Raw genomic sequence first — 26,332 nt, forward strand, 5'->3', positions numbered from 1 at the left:
TATATATATACACACACACTGACAGGTTACACAATTGTGCATCACTAAATTCACAAATTGTTGTAGTTTACAAAGGGATTACTGCATTACAATTTAGATAACTGCATTTTTTAAAATTCTTACAAATTTAATTAATACAAAACAGTGTTATGAAATCACAGAGTAATGTCTTTAACACCATAAATCAGTGTTTCTCAACCACGTTCCTGGAGGACCACCATCCCTGCATGTTTTGGATGTCTCCTTAGTCTTTGACACTCATGACAGGTTTTTCAGTTTCTGCTAATAAACTCAGGGTGTCTGCAGGTTCTTAAAAAGTTTTACATTTAGGCCTTAAAAAGTGATATTGTGAAATATTGTGTTGTAGGTCTTAAATCATTTTAAACAGGTCTTAATTTGCCTATGTCCATGTAAAGCTATACCCAATTGGGCCAACACCCATACGATCACTAACAATATATTTCAATAAAAGTTAAGAAACATTTATTTAATGACTCTGTTTACTTATTAATATGGTGTAATTATTATTTAATTATAATTTAATTATTATATATTGTTATTAATTATTATTCCTTACAATAACATTTGTTTTTAATGTATTTGTATGGTTTTAACTTAACCATTTAAAAAATCTTTAGGGTTTAGCCTTGTGTAAGTTTGAAATTTCATTCATTATGGTCTTAAAAAGTCTTAAATTTGACTTGAAGCCTGTAGAAACCCTGGAACGGATTATCTGAATCTGGTGTGTATGGTTAAGGAGACATGGAGAAAAAAAAATGTGCAGAGCTGGTGCTCCTCCACGAACTTGGTTGAGAAACACTGCAATAAATGATGCTTACTAATGAAGTTAGTAGATAATCATTCGATTTGGCTTAGGTAAAGACTATTTAGCTAATCAAAATATCCAGCCCAATCACCTCTACCTTAGTAAAGTTTTCTGGAATCAAAGGAATCCAGGAATCAAACTCAGGACACCTGGAGGGATGTTATGCTATACGTCGGTGCACAAACTAATGGGCTATCTTGCCAACAAGATTTAATTAAAACATTTTTTTTTTAAATAATAGCACATATTGGCTATACAGTGAGTACACCCCATTTTGAAAATGAATATTTTCATACTTTTTTTTAGTGAATATAGGCAATGTATTTTGGTGCATTTAAACAAAACAGATTATTAAACATATGCATTTATTCAAATAATATTTTAGTCACCAAACATATTAAGTATCATATCCAGTGCTGACTAATTTAATGTACATACACAAATATAAAATAATGTATAGCTTCCTATTAAAAATATTAATTTAAAAGATAGATTTGTAAGGGGTGTACTCATATATGTTGAGCACTGCATCTTTTGACTATAAAATACTCAATTTCAATAGTGGTCCAGGAATGGTCAACGCGGAAGTCATTACTAGTTTCTTTAAGATTCTCCAGTGAAGTTAAACAAGATCTGCAGTAAACAACTTGGCGACAGTTGTGTGTTGTGTTTTTTCATGTATAAAGTGCACTGATGAAAATTCTAAATACTCTTAAACGTACTTATTAGAAACATGCCTTTTAAATATATACATATTTCATTTCATAGAGTAAAATATTACTCATTTTGAAGGAATTTTAAATATTTAAAATAAAATTAAAAGAAATCAACTGTGAATAACACTTTTTGACGTATTCACTGTAAAAAGCTATTAAGTTTGCTTTACTTATAAAATTAGTAAACCCATTGTTTTTTAAAGTGATTATTTGACGTAACTAAATTGACATTGGTAAACTCGTTGCCTTAAAATGATTAAGTAAACAAACGATGTGCAAAATTAAAAAATTAAGTAACCATTTCAAGTTACAATAGATTTACTCACCTTTTAAATTAAATTCAACTTATTGCTTTTAAGGCAAGGGGTTTACTTACTTTAAAAATGTAACTACTGGCTTTGTTGTTCTCCATTCCACTCATTAATAAATGTTAAGTGCCTCAATTTTTTATGTCTAAAGGGAATAGTTTATAATCATTAACATCACCCTAAAAATCCTGCTGACAGAGCTTAACCTGTATTCAGCCCTCCCAAAATATTCCTTTTAAATAGAATCCAGCATTCAGATGCAGGGGGAAAACAGTAACAAATATCAACACCCTCATCGTCTCCTGTGCAATTTTTTGTTCTTTACCATTTTGCTTTCATATAAATTAAACGCATTTATCAAACCTTCAAGAAATCTTTAAAAGGAGAGGAAGTCCTTGATAACACATTGTGCTGTTGAATCTATACACAAGTTCCAGGTTAAAGTCCATTTCACAGATACTTAAATAGAAGTACCACAGGCGTTTAACATCCTGCTCGAGTAAACTTGCACTTTTTCCCATGGGGATGTTCGGCATAACTGTAGATGTTTCATATGTTTCGTACAACGCAGCATCCGTAAGGCGTTTTTGGAAGCAACATGAACATGCTGTACTGCCAGTTGAAGTTTCACTAAGGAAAAAACAAAAACAAATCATGCTTTAGTTGTCTCTTTTTTTTTTTCTCACTGGAATGTTTTTGACCTCGTTGGATTGCAAAAGAGTCTCCAAAGAGCAGATATTGGTGTAAGAGTGTCCTTGTGCCTCTGATTTGGCAACGAACGAGCATGGCATGAGTTTGCGTTGTGCTTTGTGGCCTCTGGACTGGAGGATTTCAGCTCCTCTCAGCAGTGGGGATAGATGGTTTGTTTTCAAGAGTGGCCGTGACTGACCGCAGCCACACCACACCCACTGAGCAGAGGTGCTTCAGGCCAGCCAATCACAATCCAGCGCTGCTGTCGCCATCCATTCAGTGTGGCTAGAAGACCATGGCACCTGTAATGAGAGACGGCACAGTATAAAACCAGAACTCAAAGCCAAACGCTGTAATTTGAAGCTAACCAGCAAACTACAACTTGATGCAAATGTAGGAGGCCATTGAAACTGACTGGGTGAAAAAGGGGAGCCGGAGAAGCACTCTTGTCGTGCTTTACTTGAATTACTATGTACTGGCTGTATGAATTGGAAAAATAAAAAATGTAAAGAATTTGACTAATTACGAAAAAAAAAAAAACTCCTATAATCTGTGTGCTTTGATGAATAAGTGAGAAAACATTCACTGATTTATTATTAAACAAATTAATAAAAATTCTGTATTGAATTGTTTTGGAGATTTATATCTCCAATTTTGTAAAATCCAATCCATATTGGTTGTATAGGTATATAAACATATAAAAAAGGCAGAAGAAAGACAGCAACAAGTCATGTAATATCAATGTTATCTTAGACTATTACAGTTTTGGTAGAGTGTATAAACATTTATTTATTTTTTTTCCCATTTCATAGTTTTTTTTTTCGACTTCGTCTTTTTCGATTGCATAATCCAATCTTTTTATCTGGGTTTGATGATTAATACTTGGCAAATCAGAATAAAAATCTCCCAAAGTTGCTAGCAACCCTATAAATGCTAAAAAATATATATATATATACAGTTGAAGTCAGAATTATTAGCCCCCCTGTTTATTTTTTCCCAATGCAGATTTTTTTAAACATTTCTAAACATAATAGTTTTAACAACTAATTTCTAATAACTGATTTATTTTATCTTTGCCATGATGACAGTAAATAATATTTTACTAGATATTTTTCCAAGACACTTCTATACAGCTTAAAGTGTCATTTAAAGGCTTAACTAGGTTAATTAAGTTAACTAGGCAGGTTAAGGTAATTAAGCAAGTTATTGTATAACGATGTTTTGTTCTGTAAACTATCGAAAAAAAAATAAATAAATAAAAACTGCTTTTATTCTAGCCGAAATAAAACAATACAAGACTTTCTCCAGAAGAAAAAAAAACATCAGACATACTGTGAAAATTTCCTAGCTCTGTTAAACATCATTTGGGAAATATTTAAAAAAGAAAAAAACATTCAAATTTAAAAAATAATTTTGACTTCAACTGTATATTGTATATAAAAACAAAAACAACAAGATTTATTTCAAACAACAAATACTTCCTAGTTACTGAGGTAAAAACATTTTAGAAACAGGGGTATTTTCGACAATAGTTCTAGGAACTATAAAAATATTCATCCCGTGTAAAAGCTCCTTGTATCAAACAATTATTAAATGATTAATACTTGCCAAAACACAATGAAACCCCCGTCACACAATGCTATCAACCCTATAAAATGCTAGCAAAAAAAAACAAAAAACAAAAAAAAAAAACAAACGAGACAAAAACAAGAACTAAATTCAAGCAACTAAAATCTTTCCTACAGTAGATCCTGAGGTGAACACAATCCCAAACATGGGTACTTTCGGCAATAGTTCTAGAAACTATAAAATTATTTTATCCATTATGAAAGCTCTTTATATCAAACAAGTAATAAATAGTTAATACTTTCTAAAACATTATAAAAAACCCACACAAAATGTTATCAACCCTTTAAAATGCTAGCAAAAACAACTAGATTCAAACAACTAAAATCTTTCCTAGTTCCTGAGGTGAAAACATTCTCAAACATGGGTACTTTCGGCAATAGTTCTAGGAACTATAAAGACATTCTTTCAGTGTAAAATCTCCTCATATCAAACTAGTAATAAATAAATAATACCTGCCAAAAAATAATATGAACCCTATACAACGCTAGAAAACAACAAACAAACAAACAACAACAACTAGATTCAAACAACTGAAATCTTTCCTGGTTCCTGAGGTGCAAACGTTCCAAATGTGTACTTTCAGCAATAGTTCTAGGAACTATGAAAATGTTCCTCCAGTATGAAAGCTCCTCATATCAAACAAGGATTAAATAATTAATACTTTCCAAAAAATAATAAAAACCCATACAAAATGCAATATACCCTATACAGTGCTAAAACAAACAAACAAACAAAACAACTAGATTCAAACAACTAAAATCTTTCCTGGTTACTGAGGTTTACTTTCAGCAATAGTTCTAGGAACCATGAAAACATTTCTCCAGCGTAAAAGCACCTCATATCAAACAAACAGAAAATGTGAATCATAAAATCGGACTTATTTTGAAGACATTTGTGAAAAGATTGCGAACGCCTTTGAATCTTGTTTGTTGTTTCGTCTGTTGAGAGCGAGTGGGATTTGCAGTCTCCAAACACTTTAAACTAGCCTTCCCCCTAATGCCCTCTCAACATCCATATGCTTACAGAAGATTTAAAATCAATCGCTCACATCAGCTTCACATCCCATCAGTGCAGCACGTCCAACATGGGTGTCTGACTGGGTCTAATTCAATTCTCATCACCTCCAGCACATTCTGATTTAATGCTAATGCCTCCCCTTAGAGGGTGTAAGTGCGTTAAGCCACACAAATGAAATGGCTTCAGTGCCTGCATCGACAAAGCCATTGATGTAGCCATGAACACTGACCGCCACTCTTTATAAACCAAAAAATAAACAAGAATCGTTTACAGATACCAGTCATGGGTTTGACCTTTAAATGTGTCCATCTGCTTTATGATTCATTAAGTGTGAAGTTCTGATCTAGGAAAATAGCTGCCACGTACTTGAAGGGAACGCTGACATGACAATGGTTTTAAAATACGTTTTAGGTGTAAAGGACAAAACTGTCAGCTAAATGTCAGAGATATGAGGTGCAGTTTTCGTGATGTGTTATTGCCTTAGGTGAAAAGCTGAAGGCAAACCCCTGTGGGCAGGTAAATGGTGCTTTATGAATGTTCCCAATGTTGATTTTAATCCTATAAATTCAGTTTTTTTTAAAAAAAGAGAAAGGTCAGTGAGGATTGGGAAATATATGAGAGAAAGGAGAAAGGAAAGTGCATCGGTGCTACATGTCCACTGCCCAATAAGTAATTAGTGCTGACTATCCCTCCAAAACGTATTAACTTTTAGAAGCTCCTCAAACCCATCACAATTCTGTTGATCAAATCTTCTGTTGATCAAATCTATATGTAACTTTAAAGTAAGGGATATACTGTATGGATGTAAGCAGTACATATGCACCAAAGCTCTACTCTTCAGCAAAAAGGCAACCACAAAAATATCTAAACATTAATTGACAAAGCTTACATTAATTAATTATTGGCAACAACAGCCAATTTTGTTGTCTCATGTTATCTGAATGTGAGCCAAAAAGCTGCACAAGAACTACAGGGATCTGCCAAGAATGTGTTTAGCACCTGTGTGTAAGCAACTGTCTACAGTAGGGCTATGTGATTCATTGAAATCGACTTCTAAATCGCCTTACAGCACGATTTTCCCGCTGTATGGTATTTGAACCATTGCAGCATTGGTATTTGAATCATAACGCAGCACACCTAAACGGAGAGTGAGAACAGGAGACTGAATAGCCTGCGTACACAGGGATGATGAGTTCAGCACAGGAGGACTTGGTGCCAAGAAAGTCAACATCTGTGTGATACAGGGCGGCTGATAACTTACTTTAGATACAGGGCGGCTGATATATGGCAGAATCAAGTGATTTGTAAGTCAGCCATATATTGCTTCTAAAAGCGTGTGGAAAGTGTGAGCGCAGCACTTCCCTCAGCATTTTCAACGTGCTTTGTAGTTGCTCCTTTGTCATTGCTTAGTGACCATCAACCGTTTTCACAGAGGATGACAATCCAACAAAACATTGCTGCAGCTCTGATACAAGTGTTATGTATGGAGAGAACTGAAAAGCACTTGGTGTTTTTGTTTGACACCAGGTGTCTTGTGTTTGTCTGAGGTAACTGAAATGTGTATATTCCATACAAAGAATGAAGCTGGTCAGTCAGTGCTTGTTACGTGACTCATGTTGCAGCATTCTGAAAAATAAAACTCGAGGTTTGTCTGAAAAGATATTTTTCAGCTGGGTGTACTTGGCATGCGTGCTTGCCACTCTTAATTTGTGCTTGCAATCCACCCGCCTCCATTGGAAAAAATGAACTTGCGCAGCTGTGCGCAAAAGAAGCGATATGGGAACGGCCTGTTTCACAGCAGCGTCACAAAGAGGTCTATGATCTATACATGACAAAACAAATCTATGAACACACAAGCAAATACTTCTGATATTTGGTCAAGCAGAACATTGAAGCCTTAACATCCTGAGACCCTGCCCATTGACTAATGTCCTCTTCAGTGGACATTGTGTTTTCATGAATTTCCTTTGAATTTTTTGAGCTAATCAGTCAAGCTGGCATGCTAGGAACCACTTCTTACACTGCATCTAAAATGGCTGACATACAAACAAGCACATTTTATGGGAAGTGGAGAGGTATGTAAAATTAAGCTTTTTAAATGTTTTTTACTATTATTGTTACATTTATATTTGTTTATTAAAGTGTCAGGAACAACACATTTAGCTTTCAAAGCTGTTAACTTGTTTGTGTTTCAAAAATCAATCCTTTTTTAAATGTCCACTATAGTGGACACCAGAACTGTTTTAATGTAATTAATGACTGCATGTTATAGGAGGCAAAACTAAAGCATCACTTATTTTTATTTTATTTTTATTTTTTTAGTTCAGCTCTCTTTTAGACTAAACTGTTTCAGGAATTTCAATTTAAAAAGAAAAAAAAGGCTTTTGTTTAGTTTTTGTTACATTAATATGGATTAATACTCCTTTACAGCCATATCCTGTACAGTTTTGTTGTCAAGAGTTTGGTGGTCGTTTCGAACTAAAATGGTCCTGTGATCCACTACAGTGGACATGCTGTAAAATTAAAAATAAAAACAAAATGTAAAAACTGAATTGTAGATTTTTTTTTTAACCCAAAGGATGTAAGAAAAAAATTTCTTTGGGTCTCAGGAGGTCAAGGCTAATTTATACTTTGTCAAGCACGCGCATGCTGCGGCATAGCCTTCGTGCGGTCACATAGCCCTTGCCATGGTTTATGCCGACGCAGACCTTTTAAAAAATTTGACTACACATTGCAACTACATGTAGAGCCAGCTCTGTGATTGGTCTGCTTGGTTGCAATGACAAGTGTGGGCGGGGGTGAGAGCTGCGTGAACCGTTGGAGCGAGTGATTACAAGTATCGAGTTCTGTGAAGGAGCTCCAGATGGAAACTTTTGTTTTGTTTACCTAATAGTAAATTCAAGTTGTTGCACGCCCGCAGGTGCCCACCTCTGTATAAGCGAGTTTTAGCTAGACTTATAAACCTGGCTTTTCTAGAGTTTGACTGTGCACGCTTACACACGCACACTTGTTTTGCCATACGTCTGTTCTGGAGACAGTTTGTTACAGCTTTACTAGGTGATTAATTCTTTGTCTGACTATTCATGACTATTTCATGTCTGTTTTAGAGAAATGTTACAGGCCTTTGATAAAGATCTAATTGTTTTTATTTTGAAATGTTTCAGATTTCACTGTAAACACAGATTCAGTCTGTGAAAAAATCGTGATTGCAGTAGATCGAAATTGCAGTATTGTAAAAGCAAATCCTGATAGGTTTCTTTTGCCCATATCGCACTGCCCTAGTCTACAGTATAACTAATCTACAGTCCTTATTCAAAAAGAGAATCTGAAATGAGGAGCACAGAGTAGTGCTTTTTTACCATTTTTAAAAATCAATTAAGTTGATGATGTTACACCGATGGCCCCAACACTAATTTAACATGCAAAATTGGATGATGCAGCGCCAATACAAACAAGACTAAAGCTCATGTGTGGAACAAAAAACTAGCTCAACAGATGCTCTCTCATGGCCTGACGTTGGCCGATAGCCCACCGCCAGCTTGGTGTGTCATGACCCTTACTCTAACAAGCCTTTGGCTTTACTCAAACACATAGAATAAAAGTAATTTCAGCATTTACTCTCCCAGAGCAGTCTTGTGCAAAAAGCTTGCTGGAGATTAAAACAATGTCATTATAGTTGCCAGCAGAAATTATTCATGTAGCCCCAACACAAAAGAATCAAGTTAGCTTCCCTTTGACTAATTTAAGTGGATTGACAGAAGTAAAATGAAGTTATTATGACACGATGTTGCTTTTTTAATTAGTAAATCGATCAAGTATCAAGACCCAGGCCAATTTTGGTCTGATTAATGTGTATGGGTGCTGGATGAAGGCAAGCTACAATCGCATTAAAACATTAGTATGACAAGATTTTATTTATTTTTTTGTCAAACTGAAATGCAAATGCTTTCGTTTCCTAGGTTTCGGTGATCACTACAGATGGGAAATTCTCATTCTTGGATATTTAAACTGAACTGGCTGAATCAACATCAATAACACACTCCTGTGTTGATCAGTTTAAGCGTTGTTAACGCCTGGCTTATCAGACTTGCTTGTCTTGATGGCGGGGTTAAAGTGGACATGGCATTACTCCCTAATGCAGCGATATTAAAGGATCAATTTAAGTACAGAGTATGGTAAGCTGTGCCATTCCAGGAAACAGAGAGGCACTTCCATAACTTAATGTGCAAATCCACACATTAAATCGTGCACATTGACCAGGCAAAGCTTTTCCAGCTTTTACTCAACTGTGTCTCGATGCTTGGCAGGTCAGAGAGGATGAGGCGCAAAGAAAATCCAGGCTTTTTCTACCTGTATCGGCCTGTGTGCACCAGTTGGGAGAACACTAGACCTTGCCAAAACATCATGTTCCCTGGTTTAGTAACATGCATACCACAAAGAGAGATCAGATTAAATCAGCCCAATCCGATTTATGGGCTCTGCAACAGCAAAACAATTAGCTGGTTTAGTTTTTCAAAAGGCCCCTCCTTTAGGGGATGGGACGGGAGGTTGTGGTGTTTGGCAAAGGGTCAGGACTGTTCCAACTGGCAAATTACCTGGATTAGTTGAACACAATGCTGCCCAATGAAACTGCAATGCTGGCAGAAAAAGCTGTAACCAAGTCTTATTGAGGACATATGGCATGCGCTGCAACAAAAAGGGATGTGAGTGTAGGCCTGAATATGCTCCATTATATTTACCTAAAGCTTTTGGGTGTAATTCAAATGCATTAACAACAAGCATGATGCTATTTTTTTAAAAAGCATTACCAGCTCATACTTTAGAAACAACATAGACTTAGAAAACTGTTGATTGGGCAATTTTACCAATTTTCCAGTGATCACTCTGAAGACAAAACACAGCACCAACATTTTCTACCTGAGATTACACAAATATCTACAAGAAAACTGCATCAAACCTGGCATAGGACTAACAAAGGGGTATAAATAATTGCTTTAATGTGAGAACATCACCTAAGCATGTTTATTTTCTAAATGGCAACCCCACTGTCACACGTCAAATGTTTTGGGTCAGTTTTAATCAATGCATTAAGAGATTTTTTTTAATGTTATCTTACTGCTACAAATAAAACCAATGCTGAAAACTCCTTTTGTACTCTACTGTATAGACCATTTTGAGGGATGTAAACAAAAACAATGGTCCCAACATATTTTTTGTTTTACATTTTCAATTTCTATACTTCTGAGAATACAAAAAGAGCTACATATTGATAAATAATGTTATGATAGCTGTTCTAACATTAAGTTATGATTGACTTGCGTCTTGTTGCAGTTATGAAATAGTCTGATAAAAAGCAGGAAATGTTCATGGGCCAATGACATCACCACACTGAAATGGTCTATAAAACGACTACCTTTAATATCAGCTGCAACCTAAAACTATCCAATGTAAAGCCAATTTTGGCAAGGCAAGGCTAATGTTACCTGATTATAAGCTCTAATTCAACAGTTATCAGATCAGTGGAAGGATGGCCATTAACTTAAAGGAATAGTTCACAGAACATCCCTTGAAATCCTTCATTATGTCCTTCTATCAGTGGTGGAAAGAGTACTAAATATCATACTTGGGTAAAAGTACAATTTCAAATGACTTTCAAATGAAAATTTCAAATTATTGTTTTAGATAAACTCAAGATTTAAATTTGGAAAAAGAAAGCACCATATATAATCCCTCATAAGTTTGAAAATGTGTTTGAAAATTAACTATAAAAATAATTCTAGGGACTTAAACTCTGAAAGCTTTTCTTTTTTAATGAGCATTATGCTAAACCTCTAAAAAGAAGATAATGCTACACTGTAGAACACTATTTACAGTTGCCAGCATGGCTGCCTGATTATGACTAATATTGTCAAATTTAGACTTTGGGATTCAATTATCCCGTTGTCTGCAAGCGATGCATAGCCTTCTGCAATGGATTACGTTCAGGTACTCAATCTCCTTCTCCCTGGCCGCTGCAGGTTTTCAAATATTTATAAACTGAAAGTGGAATCCCAACCCTGCACAGACCTTTAAATCATTTATGAAGCTCATTCTTCTCCATGTTTTGTTTCTCATAATGACACACAGAACCATTCCACCATGGAGACCGACAGACATTTTAAGCGTGAGACCATAGAGCTTGGCTGCCTATACTTGCCTCTATTAATTCTTCATCGCATCACTCAATAGGAGATGAAAACACACCAGCCTTTGCTTTTATCACCCACTTCTTAAGTGACTTTATCTGGAGAGTGAAGTTTGCAAGAGTCAGGAGACTCTAGAAGGCTTATAATACTCAGGGAGCCAATTACCTAAGACGAAACTAACAAATTAGGGGTGCATCAATAATTGAATACTTAATGGTGAAAAAAACTTTTCAAATTTCTCTTATTGTCACTGCAGGACATAAATATGAATCGATTAATACTGAGCATGTGTGTCTTGGCCTGACAGAGCACGTTTTCTTTAAATCCAACCCAAGTGTCAACAGAATAAGGTGCCAACTTTCAGAGATTAATTTAATATGCTTGTTCTTCTCAACAAGAGAACTTGAAACATTAAAAAAATCAATAGCCAAATGCTGATTTGAGTGTATATGTGCATTCTTTATAATTGGGGCACTATATAAATGCTTTATTTTTAAGTTGTCACTAAGCTTGCACAATATATTGTTTTAGCATCGATATCGCAATGTAATAATTCACAATAGTAGCTTTAATAAACTAATAACGATTAATTTTGTTGAACGGTTTATAAAACGAAGACTATACAGTATTATTTTACATTTGATTAATCAATTACTGTACACCTGAATACAATTCGACTCCTCGGAAAACAAGAAAATGATGTTTATTTAATTTGTATCTGTTCTATTATTGAATTTATCCATGCTTGTAGTTAGTTTCTTATATTTTACGCATATGCACTCCTTCATATCATCCCAATCAATTTAAATGATAAATTCTTTCTAGAGAATTCTTTCTCATCTAGTGAAATTGTATTCCTATTGCAATATATATCGCAGAATAAAGAAAATAATCACAAATTCGATTTTTCCAAAATTCTTGCAGCCGGATTTCCAACACAAAAGAATAGGATATACAGTGTTCCCTAGTTTATCACAGAAGTTACATTCTAAAAATAACCCTCAATAGGCGAAATCTGCGAAATAGTCAGCCTTTTTTTTCCTTTTTTTTTTACAGTTATTATAGATGCTTAAAGGCTGTAAAACACCTCACTACACATTTTATAAAGTTTTCTCAGACAAACTTTAGCATTTTCAAACTTTTCGTTTGTGTTTAAACACTCTCAAAGTTCAAACTTTTGTAGAAAAATCAGTCCAGTATTATAGAATTAAACCAAAGATCAAAACCTGTTGTCAGGCGCAAACATTCATCGCTGTCAGCAAAAGGTTGATAAAGCTTTTTAGCTGTTGTGCTGATAATGTTGGCATCCAGCGTAACACACAACGGACGTTCACATATCCATGTTATTTAAAATGAAACTATTCAGATGGCACTTTGTGGTGCAGCAGAAATATGAACAGTGTGTTGAGTCGTAGCTGGACAGCAGACAGCCGCCAACTTTTGGTGCCGGTGTGCGTACCCTGATATAAACCTATGTTTGCATGCCGCTGCGTGGCGCATACAGTGTGCGACCCTCTTTACGATGGTCTTGCTGCCAACAATAACCCTTTTTGCATCCTTGTTGAAACTCACACTGTGATAGGAGATTTATGTTAATTTGGCAAGCTGAATGATTCTCTACTGTACACGAGACATGGAGGGGATTGATTGACAATGGTCTACAGCCAATCAGGACACAATGCACTGTAAAAAAAAATTGTCAAATTGCACACAAAAAAATCTGCGAAAATGCAAGACCGCAAACATGGTTTGTTTTTTTTCTGCCCTATATGCTGGATTCAGTGACTGACACAGCTCTGCTCTGCTGCTGTTTGGTGTGTGTGTGTGTCTATTAGGGTTGGGCATCTAAGCTATAATGCCGATCCGATACGCATCTCGATACAAAGAATACGATCCGATATATTAGCGATACATTTGTGACATATTGCGATGCAACACGATACGATTCACACCCATATCACGATACGATGCGATAATTCAGCACTAACTAATTAGATCAAGTTTATGAGATGATGTGAAAGAGGATGCTGTGCCATTGAATGAGTTTGATTATTTATTAACCAAGCAAAACCAAGACTTTTTTTACAAACTGGCTCTTCTCTCAGAGCCAGAGTGTCAGTTTACAGTAGAGGGCCATTTTAGAACATATAGCACATATTATTTAAGTATTTTCAAGATAAACAGAATGTATAAGTGCAATATGTATTAAAAAATATGTATATATTTGCACTCTTTCAACATAAATAAATTTAGCATTGCACAACAAGAATTGTGATTTAACTTTAACTATGAAAACAAGTTTTACAAAGATATATTTTGCCACTGATTATTCAAAACTTAAGGTTGTGAACTAGCAGTGTTATGCTGCTTTGAAACATCACTGTCACTGTAAACAACAGGCAAATAAAAATATAGCAAACCAGCAATCTTCTTGCTGTGAGGTGGTCAAACTACCCACTGTGCCACCGTGACACCCAATTATTTTTATCATTATTATTATTAATATTATTATTATTATTATAATTAAATAAAAATTAACAGGAGGAGGTGTTTAAAACCTTCGTTCTCAGTGACACTAGGCTGAATATCTTTGCAGATGAACAATGCAATAGCATTCGTTATTGGCGTAGAGCGAGCAGAACTGTTGCGCATGGAAAAAAAAACTTGCAATGCTTTTCTCACCACTTTTGGAACTGGTTGAAGCAGTGCGAAAGCCGGGGATGCAGATACACTGGAAGATGCTTTCACAACAACACCGTGGCGCCGCTTCAAGTGAGATATCAGATTAGTCGTACTGCCCGCGTATTTTACAGATGCGCGGCACATTTTGCAAATTGCATCTGTCCTGTCATGTCGTCCATCCTTAAATCCATAATGTTGCTTGCCATACTTTAGATTTAAAACTCAGTGGGGAATATGTTTGTTTTGCTTCTCGCGCTTTCTGAGGGCGCTCCACTAGCTTCATCCGCACACCTGATACACTGAGTTGTAGTGTGTGCACATCCGCAAATCCGTTGCTAAGGCTTACTTTATGTAGGTCGATTAAATTATGCGCCAAAAACAGGTTGACAACACTTGTTAATAAATAAAAAATACATTCTATATTAAAAATATAAGCTGTATCTCGGAAAAATCGATGCATCTCGCAAAAACCGATGCATCTCGATTTGCTTCCAAAATTTCATTCATCCTCTGCTGCTCAACCGATGCACTCGCATCGTGCACGCGCATGACCGCGTATCGATACATATCGGTTAATCTTCCCATCCCTAGTGTCTATATATGTTTGGCGTACTGCTCATAGACATTATAATAGAAAGCATGGTCTGATTTTGCTTCGTTGTTTCGACACGTCAACGCAGTTATCCGTTATAATGTCTATAGTAACTTACTGCCAGTCTCTGTTCAGGATTCGTTTATGTATGTGAATGTGTGAAGTATCAGAAGAAAGGTATCAAAACTCCACTGATTTCCTGAAATAAACTTTGCATTTTAGGATAAGCCAGCGCAGCTCTTTGATAATGAGGAGAACTCTTCTTCCTCTCTATGCAGTATTGGGTGAGCACAATATGCAGCTTATTCCTCTTTCGTTTCTACTTTGGAGAAGAGAAAAGAACAAAGTATAACTGCTTAAAAGGAGTCCGAAACGTTTTTTTTGTGTAATTGATTGATATACGCAATACAAATTGTTCATATAGGAATATGAAAAAAAAAAACACACTAAAATTTCGGACTTCAGTGTGCAAAGACTTTTAGAGTTGCATAAAAATTCATATTTATAGCATAAAAAAATACAAATAAATAAAAAAAACGTTTGGGGCCAGATGGTGTAGTAGCAACATCTACCAGTACAGTCTCGATGGGCAATTCTAACCAGCTTTAGCTTTAACCTTTTGATTGGAACCCATTCAACTATGTTTATTCACTTCCTGTGGGCGTTCCTGGAGTCCGCCGCTGATGCCAACATCTTTCTGCGGGCCTGCCAGGGCGTCCTCCAGACATTCTGATTTTGTGCCCCCCGGGGCTAATTATAAAACCCAGCTTTTGCTAGGCCACCTGCTTCACTGTGAAATGAAGCGCTTGTGGTGTGAACGGAGTCGCTGGCTGGTGAAAAGTGTTAATGATTACTCACAGAAGTAATCATTTTCTAATCACCAGGGGATGTAATGAGACGGCTCTGGTCCCTCCCCAGGCAGTCTAATTTAAATGGCACAAGTGAGAGATGTTCAGCTGACTGTTATGACGCTTTCAGCACAATTGTAATTCCTCAGCATTGGTTGTAAGAAGCCTTTGCTGTATGCGAACACAAACATATCCTCAGATACTTGCTGACTTCTGAGAAAGGCTGTTCGTGCAAATGTTGTTAGCGTGTAATGACCTATTAGCCGTGGTCTTCATAAGTGCTGACAGGCAAGATATTACGATAGCAGAAACTATGGTGAGTTTAAGATGCCTATAGAAGCAAAGTTATTATAACAAAGCTTAATGCATTTCATACCGTCAATAAGCATTAATTTTTTACAGTTCAATTAGTGCTTTATATTTATACACTCATGCTTGTGTTTGAAAAGGTAAAGCATGCCAGGGAGCATATAATGGAAATGATAGGGGATTTTTGTTGTTTCTTAGGAGATTGAAACAATTATAATTTATTAACAACTTAAAACAAGAGCAAATGTAAAAACAAATTGGCCAACAAGTGAAATTATTAAGTAGTTGTTTTTTGGAATGAATCATATTTTAAATATAAAGAAGCTACAATGCAATGACATTGTATGATAAGCTATAGCTTTAAAAATTGAAATTATTCAATGTAACATTTACAGTGTAAAACAATAAGTACTAGAGCTGGGCGATATTACAAAAAAACCCCCAAAAAAATCACGTTATTATGTTTCAAATCATTCGATATCGATAATTAGTAAATATTATTAAAACAAGACATTTAGAAATATTAGGATTTTTTTTTATTTAACCACTTTGTTAATTTACCAACATTACTAAGGCAAATAGTTCTAATAGTCAAGAACAAAAATATTTATACAAAATATCTCATCTCTTTATAATAAAATAAACATAAAAGTGTTAAAGATACTTTTAAAATGAATCAATAAATTTGTCAAAATTTGTGTGCAATGGTAAAGCATAAAAAATTAAAGGTGTGAATAATGATACAGTAATCTCTGTAAACAAAACAAATTATGACAAATCTGAGCTTTTGAGTAAATGAACCAGCCATCATAATTCAAGTACATACTGCAACATTGCAAATTGTAAAGTTGGATGACTACATTACGCCCTATGCTAAAAAAATCTGATGGGGTGCTAGTGGCTGGGTCTGGGATGCACAAGAAAAGAAACCAAAAAGCCACTCTGGCAACATCCTTACATCCTTTTTATTTACGATCTCCTCGCTGCTGCTGCTGCTACACGCCACTCATTTTTGCATGTGTTGTTATTCTGACCTTAATTGACATGCGCAAACAAATGGTTTCTTTGACCATTTATGATTGTCTTTGCGCTCACGCTCCTCTGGTGTCTCTCGTAACTAGGTCACCATTAAGCGTTTTCTCAGAGTGTTTGGATGCGCTGTGTTTATCTAAGGTAATTAGTCTGCCGTTATTTCTGAAATGTGTGTATTCCATATAAAGTGTGAAGCAGATTGGTCAGTTCTACTTACATAAATCGTGGTGCGCTTGCGGAATTCGGAAAAGTTGAGATGTTTTCAACTAGGTGTGGTTGGAAAATGTGTGCACATCATATGTGCAACGCGAGCTTCGCTCCCATACGCGCGTCGTGCAAGTTGCCTGCCTTCAAATCTCCATACACCATAAGCTTATTGGCATTGATTCCAAGGCGCACGCTCAGCAGCCACGTTTTAATAAAACTATAGCCTTTATACGTTTTTTTTTTCTTTCTAATATTGACAATGGTGTTCGGTCAATAATTATCGATGCCAATTTTAATTGCCAGCCCTAATATGTACAAAACAGTAAGGTTCTTGAAGTAAGCAACTTTTCCATTTCACACATAAGAAACAGTTCCTCTAATGAAGCACATAAATAGTTCTTAATTAATGCACTAGCAGCAAAATAAAACAAATGAGTCTGGCTATGGGGACTTCAGTGCATAAGTAGGTATTGTAAATTCTGCAAAGTGCATTTCCAGATTCTCTTCATTTATTTAGCCAGTATTGTCCTATGGCCCTTTATATATATATATATATATATATATATATATATATATATATATATATATATATATATATATATATATATATATATATATATAAAGGGCCATAGCATAGCAGCATAGCAGCAGCAGTAAGCACCCTCTGCCCAAATCTCTCCACAGCAAGTCCCTTATTGCAGTCTGTAATTACAGAGATTAAGCCACTTTGTGCCCTCACTCTACCTAATAGCCAATTGACAGAAGGGCTTTGTAATGTAGATCACTAATCAATATTCCAATGTCTTAGTGCTGACACATCACTCTGGTCCTAAGTGAGAAGTCATGAAACGCTAAATCCTCAACTTCAAGCCTCTTGAAAATGCTGCCCTTCAATCTCAGCCGCTGCTTTATTATATTGCTTGACATCCAGATAGTTTAACATGCGCATCCTCACTTTGCTCAACCACTCTCAAAACCCTCAATAAGATGGGTGCACTCAGCTGCTTTCAAAGGCGGCTGCCAAGCCGAGTTTAGCTTTTTGGCATGCGGTTATCTTGACAGAAATCACTGTTTATGTGTCAATGTCCACAGCCTGCTGATTTCAGTTGCTCCTCTGCTTAGAATTATGACTGAAGCAGTTTTCAAAGGAAGCTCCTACAATGCAAAATGATTCAGCTGTGTGTGTGTGTGTAAATCAGATAATGAAACAGAATCTTAAACCTTCAAAAAGAATAAAAATTAGTATACACACTACAGCACATTTAAAGTAGGATAAATGCCAAAAACCTTACCCAGATCAGCTCCGTAAACTTAAAACGGAGGCGACTAGGCAGGAAGATGTTTCCAGGTGCTGACAAATGCAGTTGGAATCAGTGAATAAGGCACGGTAGTGATACTGTTCCAGCTATCTGATGTTGGATCATAACAGTCCAGGGTTTTACACCTTTGCGTACCAAAGTACCCTCCGACCACATAGAGTTTATTGCCAGAGGCCACTGCATGGCAGCTCATTCTTTTTGAAGTCATGTCACCTACACGGGTCCATAGATTGGTCTCACAATCAAATCGGTAGGCGGACGCTGCAGTGAACTCCGTGTCGCCTCCCATTATGAATATCTGACTGCCAAGGACGGCAGCAGCAGTGTATCTCCAGGGTTGTGGGCACTCAGCAGCTATAGTCCAACGGTTCTCAACAGGGTCATAACACTGGACCTTTGAGGCCTTGTCCCTGTGGATGGTTGTTCCACCAAACACAAAGAGTTTTAGCTTGGCGCTGACAACTGCTGCATTACTGACACCATCCCTAAGTGGTGCCATCATTGTCCATTTATTGGTTAGGGGGTCATACCGCTCAACCTGTTTAAGAGATACTGATGGAGAGGCTGGGAAGACACCTGCAATAGCAGTGTGCCCCCCAACCACATAAAGGCAGTTTTCAAGTTCAGCTGAGCCATGTCCAAAGCGTGCAATTAGCATCGGGGCACCTTTTGACCATTCTTCATGTACTGTGTCATATATCCAGACATCCTTTGACACTCCATTTTCTGAGCCCCTTCCTCCTGTCACATAAACTTTGCAGCCAATGGCACATGCGCTGAACTCCTTCCTGGGACTGGGCAGATCTGATTTGGGTATGATCTCTTTTGCTTTATGGTCCACTTGGTAGATCTTGTCACACATAAAAGTCTGACCCCCAAGAATTAGCAACGTGTGGCCAGCTTTGCGAGGCCTGGCGCAGGGGCTGGTGACAACGCCGTCATTCTGCAGAATCTTTTTCTTGCACTGCATGGCCTCATCGACAATCTGTCGGCTCCTTTTATCTGACATCACAAGTTCCTCACATGCCACGGCCTCGATGAGACATTCTGAGGGTAACAGCGCAAGGCGTAGACCTCGAAGAAGTTCTGGAAGGTAGTCTCTGCGGCTATCTAGGTCATACCTAACCCAGTGCATGACCGCATTGAACACAATCTGTTCATCTTCAACCTCCAACTCATCGCTAAGGATGAGATCCAAAAGCTTGTCTTTTGAGAGGCCGCAGAAGTCCTCAGTGTCTCGTAAAGTCTCAAAGTGAATGAGGCACATCCTCCATGACAGCTCATAAAGGCGTTTGCATTGATGGGCATCAGAGAGCAGCATCATTCCCAGGCAGTTTGATGCATGCAAATTTTTCTCCAAAAATTCTGCGGCTGCATCTCGAATGTCATGAAACTGTAGCATATCTCCAGCCTCAAGTAGTGACTCTGCATTTTCCTCATTAATAATGACACGTGAGGAGTAAGCAAAGTCCAACAGGAGCTCCAGAACTTCTGGGTGAACACTGTCACGAAAGTTAACCTCGTTGTCAAGGCTTTCACGGAGGCCACCACTGAACATAGCTTCAAAGTAGCGACTACAGGCAGCAAGCACAGCTCTGTGACAGGGAAATGAGCGGTCGCCAGCCCACAGCGTTACATCTGTGAACATGCACTGTTTACGAAGGGTATTCAGGTGGGTGAGCACACTGTCTGGATGAGAGGGCTTGTGGAAGAGCGAGATGTTCATGGAGCCTGTGCTCGTCCTCGACTTGCGGTTTTCATGGACGCTGACTGACATCTTTTCCAGCACGTCCAAATTTTCACTTGTTCCAATATCGCGAACTAGGAAAACACAAAAGGACAACAACAAAAGGTTAGCAAGTGCTTTATAAAAGTATTTCAGTATTGGGGATGACTCACTGCTGTACATGTTTACACTTGGCAGTAAAATCAGCACTGAGAAAGTAGTTATGTACAGTGCTGTTACAACGAAATCAAGAGCCAACTAGTGCAACTTTTTTCAGCTACAGAGAATGAAAGTATTGGTCTTGCATTCTTGAATAATTGCTTTTAGCTTAAATGCGCTCAGTGTTTGTCTTTCCTTGGCTGAGTAATTCTTTTTTAGGCTTATTTTCATGTTTAATAGCTAGAGATTGAAAATGTCTTAACTTACTGATATTTGTACAAACTTCATTGAGAAGACAAACTTTGCTTGACATATACTGCTTGAACAGTTTTATATTACTTGAACAGTTAATTCCCTCTACTTTGTTCTGAAGACTAATCTTCTTTGCTCTGTTAATCCAACAAAAAGTGCAAAATGAATCATCTCAGTCTCTAATTCTTATATTTTATGATGGCAGATTGTAAGAAATCTAGTGAGATCAAAATCGCGAAGACCTAAAGAAATAAACATGAGAGCATCTTATTTTAGCTAATCAAATGTAGATTTACTTGAAAGTGTTTTTGTTTAATATATTTGCAAGAACTAAAAAGAGAACATCTATAACAATCTGTAAATCTACACTCAGATATAACTCAGCTAGTGCAAAATTCAAGAACAAAATAGCTTTGTGAATTAAGGTTGTCGCGATACTAGAATTCGATACAAATCGGTACTGAAATGTTGAAAAAGTCGATTTCCTGCAAACATTTAAGCACTGTGGAGCACATTCTTAATCAGCATAGACAATCACAGTCATTTCTGTTGAGCACATGAAAAAAATCTATTCAAATCAGCGGTGTTTAATGTTGTGTTCAGCTATTCGTGCGTAAATAGACACGTGAACATTTTGAGTATACTCGCTTCATTCGCGCATCAAATACGCTTCATTCGGACGTCAAATTCCTTTCATGATAGATGCGGATTCGCGTCATAGGCAGGGCTTCTGTCTGCCTGGTGACTCTCTAGCTTCGTTGCTTAATGGCTAACATGGATTTTATTGAGAGAATACTGTAGCTGTGTTTATGTGCTTTAGGAAGACTGAAAAACAGCGTTGATTTTCTGACTTAACCCCGGGACACCAACAACAGGTGCTACATCATAATCATGCCCTCACAAGAAAAAGCTCCTGATTGGTTACTGCGGCACGAATGTCCGCTGAAGTTCAGATTTTCCAACGAGTGATTTGAACGTCAATCGCACAAAACGACTGCTTCATTCGCGCGAATTGTGTCATTCACGCAGCCTCATTTGCGCGCATCGTGCCAGAGGATGTCTATTTGCATCTTTGCATTGGCGCTTGATGCTTCTTTTGCGTCTGGTGTGAACGCAGCTTAAGAATGTACTCCACAGCGCCCAAATATTTGCAGGAAATTGACAATTTTAACATTTCAGTACCGATTGGTATTGAATTTCAGTATTGTGGCAACCTTATTGTGAATAAACGCAACTGCACTTAAACCGAACACTGAAACTAATCACTGACATGTTCATTGGACACACGACTGCAGTGAAAAACATTGAGTGCTTCCAGTGTAGACTGTGTGACACTGAGTGCAATGCAGCAAAACTTGAAATCTCTCATTATAATCGACAGTACAGTGTAAATTTAGACAGGTTTGTTGATTTAATGCCATCAATGTTCGAAAAACACTTTATGCAGCACATGATTTAGTGAGACAGTTTTGCCCTTTCTGTGTGACATTTAAAAACTGAGGGTTTCATCAGCAAGGGTTTAACGTTTCCAGTGGCTCTTTGTGTGAATGAATGTGCTTGCATGCAGACTGGATACTTAAACTGATGCGGTTTGAGGTTATTGTGACGAGAAAGGAGTGCAAGCATGCACAAACATCGGCAGGGTCTTTATGGATCACACTCTCGGGTTGACATGAATCACAATGCAGAGGTTGACCACAAAGGATGCAAGGTCACAGCTATCCGTGCAGAAAGCTATGCGGGGGGATAAGGGCAACTGGGAGGCTGGTACTGGAGGGATTGGATGCAGGGCTTGTTGATGGGTGAACAAGGGAAAAGGGAGCAAGCAGGTGTCTAAAACCACTTACAGCGACAAAAACTGCTGACCCACGCACAGGCACTGACAGTGAGGATCTGAGGGGGGGTCTGCATTGGTCCCAAAAAGCGTCCCTTCAACAGGCTGACAAAGTTGTCCTTTATGGGGCCAGGGAATAGAGAACGGAACAAAAATATTTAATTTTATCCACATTAATATATGGAGTGACCCTGTGAGGGTCTCCATTCATTTATTGCAATCTATGGTTATCGTGACAGTTGCTTGAATGTTGCATAACTCCATGACAGTGGACTTATAGTCAGGTTTGTGGCTGAATGAAAAGGGGAAAGCTGAAAAAGAAGCTCGACTATTAATTCACAGCATGATGAAACTGCCTTGAAGTTCCTGTGTGGTTCATCCTATCACCCGTAGTAACCATCACTCAACAACAGCATGAGTCGTGCCAAAGTTGCTGAATCACTCAATGTGAACAAACTAACTACCTATCCATGCGGATATTCTCACCAGCATGAATGACACCTTTTAATTGCAACGCTACTGAGTGGCTGAGGCACAAAGGTCTTTATTTCTTTGAATGTACTTCCTGTGTAAACATTCAAGCTTCTCTGACTAAATAGCCTTTCCAGGTTCTTTTCACTAGTGATGTTGGTATTCCAGAGCTGTATTTCAGTTAAGCTACAGAAAAGTGAGGGAGGGGAATGCTTTTTGTGTGTTTGCGTAAAGTCAAATGCTGGCAACCTCACTGATCTGAAAACGCTCAATGAATCACTGGCCTGCATGAATCCCATCATCGGGGCTAAGGATTTCTATCAGCACTCAGCCTAAACCATTTTACGCAAATACGCGGGTAGACGCAAACTCAATTTTGTGCATCGATGCTTTCGACAATATCATAATATGCAACACATTCTTGTCATGTTGACACAAGGGGTGCTACAGTGAGTGTTTTCAGCCTGTGGAAGAGCATTTACTTTCTGAAAAGTAAAAACATCTTGTCATTGAGTTAGTGCTCTTAAATGGACAATCTTGTACTTTATCTACCTCTTAAAGCTTAACGTAAGCATCTTAACACCATCAATGCCACGGTCAATGCTACCATTAACTATTTTTAAGAGTAATTAATATATAATAACACACTTTTGTGGATACAAGTGGGGCTGGGGGATATGGCAAAAATGTCTCGATAATTATTTCCATTTTGAATGATAACTATATATTTCGATATAAGTTGTTAATGCTTCCATATTTAAAAGAGTACCCCAACAATGACTGAAGCCACAAAAATTTGAGGGTCCATCAAGTGGCATAACACATTTTAGGCCAATAAATTTCAGTTCTAAATGTTCTAATTTTATGTCTCTAATGCTTACAGATTTAAAAGAGTACCCCAACAATCACTGAAGCCACAAAAAATAGAGGGTCCATCAAATGGCATTACATATTTTAGGCCGTTAAAATTTTCAGCGCCAAAAATTCTGTACATCTCTAATATCAACACACTTTTAGATTCTTATTGTTGCACATTGCTGCTGTGTGATTGGCTTGTAGATCAATATTGAGTAAAAAAATGTCCAGAGCTATTATTATTAACACATATTTTATCCTGATTCAATATAATATTGTTTATTGGCTCAGCCCTAGATACAAGCCAAATGACAAAAACATATTGTTCCTAAACTTCACTAAATTTAAATATTTGTACTTGTGTGATAGCACTTAAAAGTTGGCTGCTATTGTTACAGAAGGTTTTAAGTGTGGCCATATTAGTTATGTCGACATTGTAAATGGAAAAACAGTGAACATATGAAAATTTGTCATATGCTCAGTTCCTTATTTCTTATGCTTGCAAGAAGTGCTTCTTCTCAACAACTCAAGGAGAACCATAACTAAACATTTTGTTCATACTGTATTTGTAATTTAACAACCCACTTTTAGGACATGAAGCCTTTAAAATGACCTAATGAATCTGGTGTTGGATTAAAGATGCATCTGAAAACTAGAACTGAAAACTGAGGCGAATAATTTAAGTATAAAGGTAATGTTAGGACCATTCACACTTTGCAAGAGTAAGCAGCCAATTTGAAGTTAGACAGGCACTTGTTTACTTGAACTATGACCAATGTAAAAATAACTGGACTGAACTTCAAATTCCGTCGTTGTATAAGAAATCTGAGGCCATGGATGATTCAATAAGACTAATTTTCCTGTCTTTTGTATCACAAAAAAAAGAAATAAATAAAATAAAATTATATATATATATATATATATATATATATATATATATATATATATATATATATATATATATATATATATATATATATATATTCCCAATTAGTAAAAAACTACAGTGGGAGCAGGTGCTCTGAGGCGCGGGCTTGAAAAAACTAAACAAACAAAACACAATTTCCTTCAGTCATTTCCAATAGTTCCCCTCTCGCCTCCTTTAGACTTTATAAACTGAAGAAATATATTAGTGATACAAATACATAACGCGACAAATAAGACAATTTCTGCGACTTTTTTGCGCTGCAAGACTTTAGAAATGCGCGAACTCGAGCTACAGTTAGCCATCTCGCTAGTGCGCTAAACAATGGAAAAGACACCTGAAAAGCTAAATAACTCATACTGAGGTAAAATCTAATCAAGCCAAAATGTAAACCCAGTAATATCAGAAATGACAGATTTGTCTAAGCTTAGTCTTACGGCGACCGCTGTGAATAAGAGGAGCTAATGCTGTTAGCGGAGAGTCGCAACTCAGTGTATTGACATGCAGAAGAAAGCCTGACAAACTCCTGACGATTAGAGAGACGTAAAGACGCTGCTCTCCCTGTAAGCGATCATTATCTTCCGATTTACACCCGTTTCTCCTTCTGGAAGAAGCGAGATGTGGTCACCAATCCCTATCCAGCTCACACCTAATCCTGACTGAGTGTATTGGCTTTTCCAGCTCTGCCAAAAACAGGAAGAACAGTGCAGATGTTGATTATTAGAGGGTTATTCATCTCAAGCTTTTTGTTCTAATATAACAAAAAACTTGGTATACTTACAGTGTGCTGGACGCTAGTAAGAAATCCTGACGTTGTGCGGTTTTAAATTTTGAAAAGGAATCATAGTTTTGTTCGCCTCTTGTCTGGTCGGCTGGGTTACTTTGTCCACATTCCAGTCCTCACTGATGAAAAACTGTAGAGTCTCCTAAGGTAATATCCAAACGCAGGGAATGGGTTGTAGCGAGTGATTGACGCGCCGTCGACCAATCACGAGCTGAGAACTTATGCAAATATAAATTGTAGCCAATGGGAGCGCTCCAACCTAAAGTTCTGCGCTGTTTTCTATACGAAGCAGCCAATGGATGAAAAGTGGGCGGAGCGTCACGATGGGCGATGACAGGCCATCACAACAATTAGAAGAGAAGTATGTTTACATATGCTTCTTCAAATTGCAACAATGACAAAACATTCATCGGGCATGGTGGCATTTCTACGTATAAATGATTATATAGGACTATTTTAACAGGAAATCAAAACAAGACTTACTTAAATTTCCTTTATAGAATTGTTAGTTTTTTTCCCGTTTTGCCACATCATCAGCATCCTCCAGCATGTAGTTCTATTAGTTTATATATATATGTTTGTTTATAAGTAGACTACAAGCCTTGTAAAGAGATTTCTATACACAATGCATATAGCTCCATCTAGTGGATGTAGTGTATTGTAGTGTATTCATAGCTGTGATAAACCATATCATAAATTCAACATTGTTTACCTCGAGTATAATAAGTGATTTATATATTAACAACACTGCATTTGGTATTAATCAGTATAAATGTCATTATAAATTCATATTTTATCACTTATAAAATGATCCTTAAGGGTAAAGTTATATTAATATTAAAAATATTTCCAATACCTGTTAATGGCTGGTCAGCCATGACAATTTACTCATTTATTTTCTTTTCAGCTTAGTCCTTTTGTTATTCAGGGGTCGCCACAGTGGAATGAACAGCCAACTTGTCTAAC

At 37.0% G+C, this 26,332-nt stretch overlaps 2 protein-coding genes and 1 long non-coding RNA gene across 38 annotated transcripts in view; 2 read left to right on the forward strand and 1 right to left on the reverse strand.

Moving 5' to 3' along the window:
- The window catches only part of agbl1 (AGBL carboxypeptidase 1), a 395,384-nt gene that overhangs the window by 48,956 nt on the left and 320,096 nt on the right, over nucleotides 1–26,332 (forward strand). The window lies entirely within an intron of this gene.
- Nucleotides 1,160–25,487, reverse strand: klhl25 (kelch like family member 25). Of its 4 annotated transcripts, none has more exons than XM_087311893.1 (5): nucleotides 25,364–25,487; nucleotides 25,114–25,265; nucleotides 22,345–22,450; nucleotides 18,334–20,181; nucleotides 1,160–2,842 (listed from the first exon to the last, which is right to left on the reverse strand). In XM_087311893.1, the coding sequence occupies exons 3-4, from the start codon at nucleotides 22,406–22,408 to the stop codon at nucleotides 18,368–18,370; spliced, it is 1,878 nt and encodes a 625-aa protein (XP_087168019.1). In that variant the 5' UTR covers nucleotides 22,409–22,450; nucleotides 25,114–25,265; nucleotides 25,364–25,487; the 3' UTR covers nucleotides 1,160–2,842; nucleotides 18,334–18,367. The 4 variants fall into 4 exon arrangements, with proteins under 4 accessions (XP_087168019.1, XP_087168018.1, XP_087168017.1 ...); XM_087311892.1 differs by having other exon boundaries at nucleotides 25,020–25,265; XM_087311891.1 differs by lacking the exon at nucleotides 25,114–25,265.
- LOC147830813 (uncharacterized) lies at nucleotides 8,262–18,475 on the forward strand. Its single transcript, XR_015526229.1, has 2 exons — nucleotides 8,262–13,195; nucleotides 14,645–18,475. It is a non-coding gene; the product is annotated as an uncharacterized LOC147830813 (long non-coding RNA).

The sequence above is a fragment of the Danio rerio genome, chromosome 25, assembly GCF_052040795.2.
Source record: "Danio rerio strain M-AB ecotype USA chromosome 25, GRCz13ab, whole genome shotgun sequence".
Lineage (NCBI taxonomy): Eukaryota > Metazoa > Chordata > Actinopteri > Cypriniformes > Danionidae > Danio > Danio rerio.

Excerpts from the sequence above, each read along its gene's own strand:
- klhl25 (XM_087311891.1), bottom strand. The coding sequence starts at position 22,408 with ATGCAGACCCCCCCTCAGATCCTCACTGTCAGTGCCTGTGCGTGGGTC. Across the intron at positions 20,182-22,344 it reads GGTCAGCAGTTTTTGTCGCT|TTCGCGATATTGGAACAAGT; the intron begins GTAAGTGGTTTT and ends GTGTTTTCCTAG.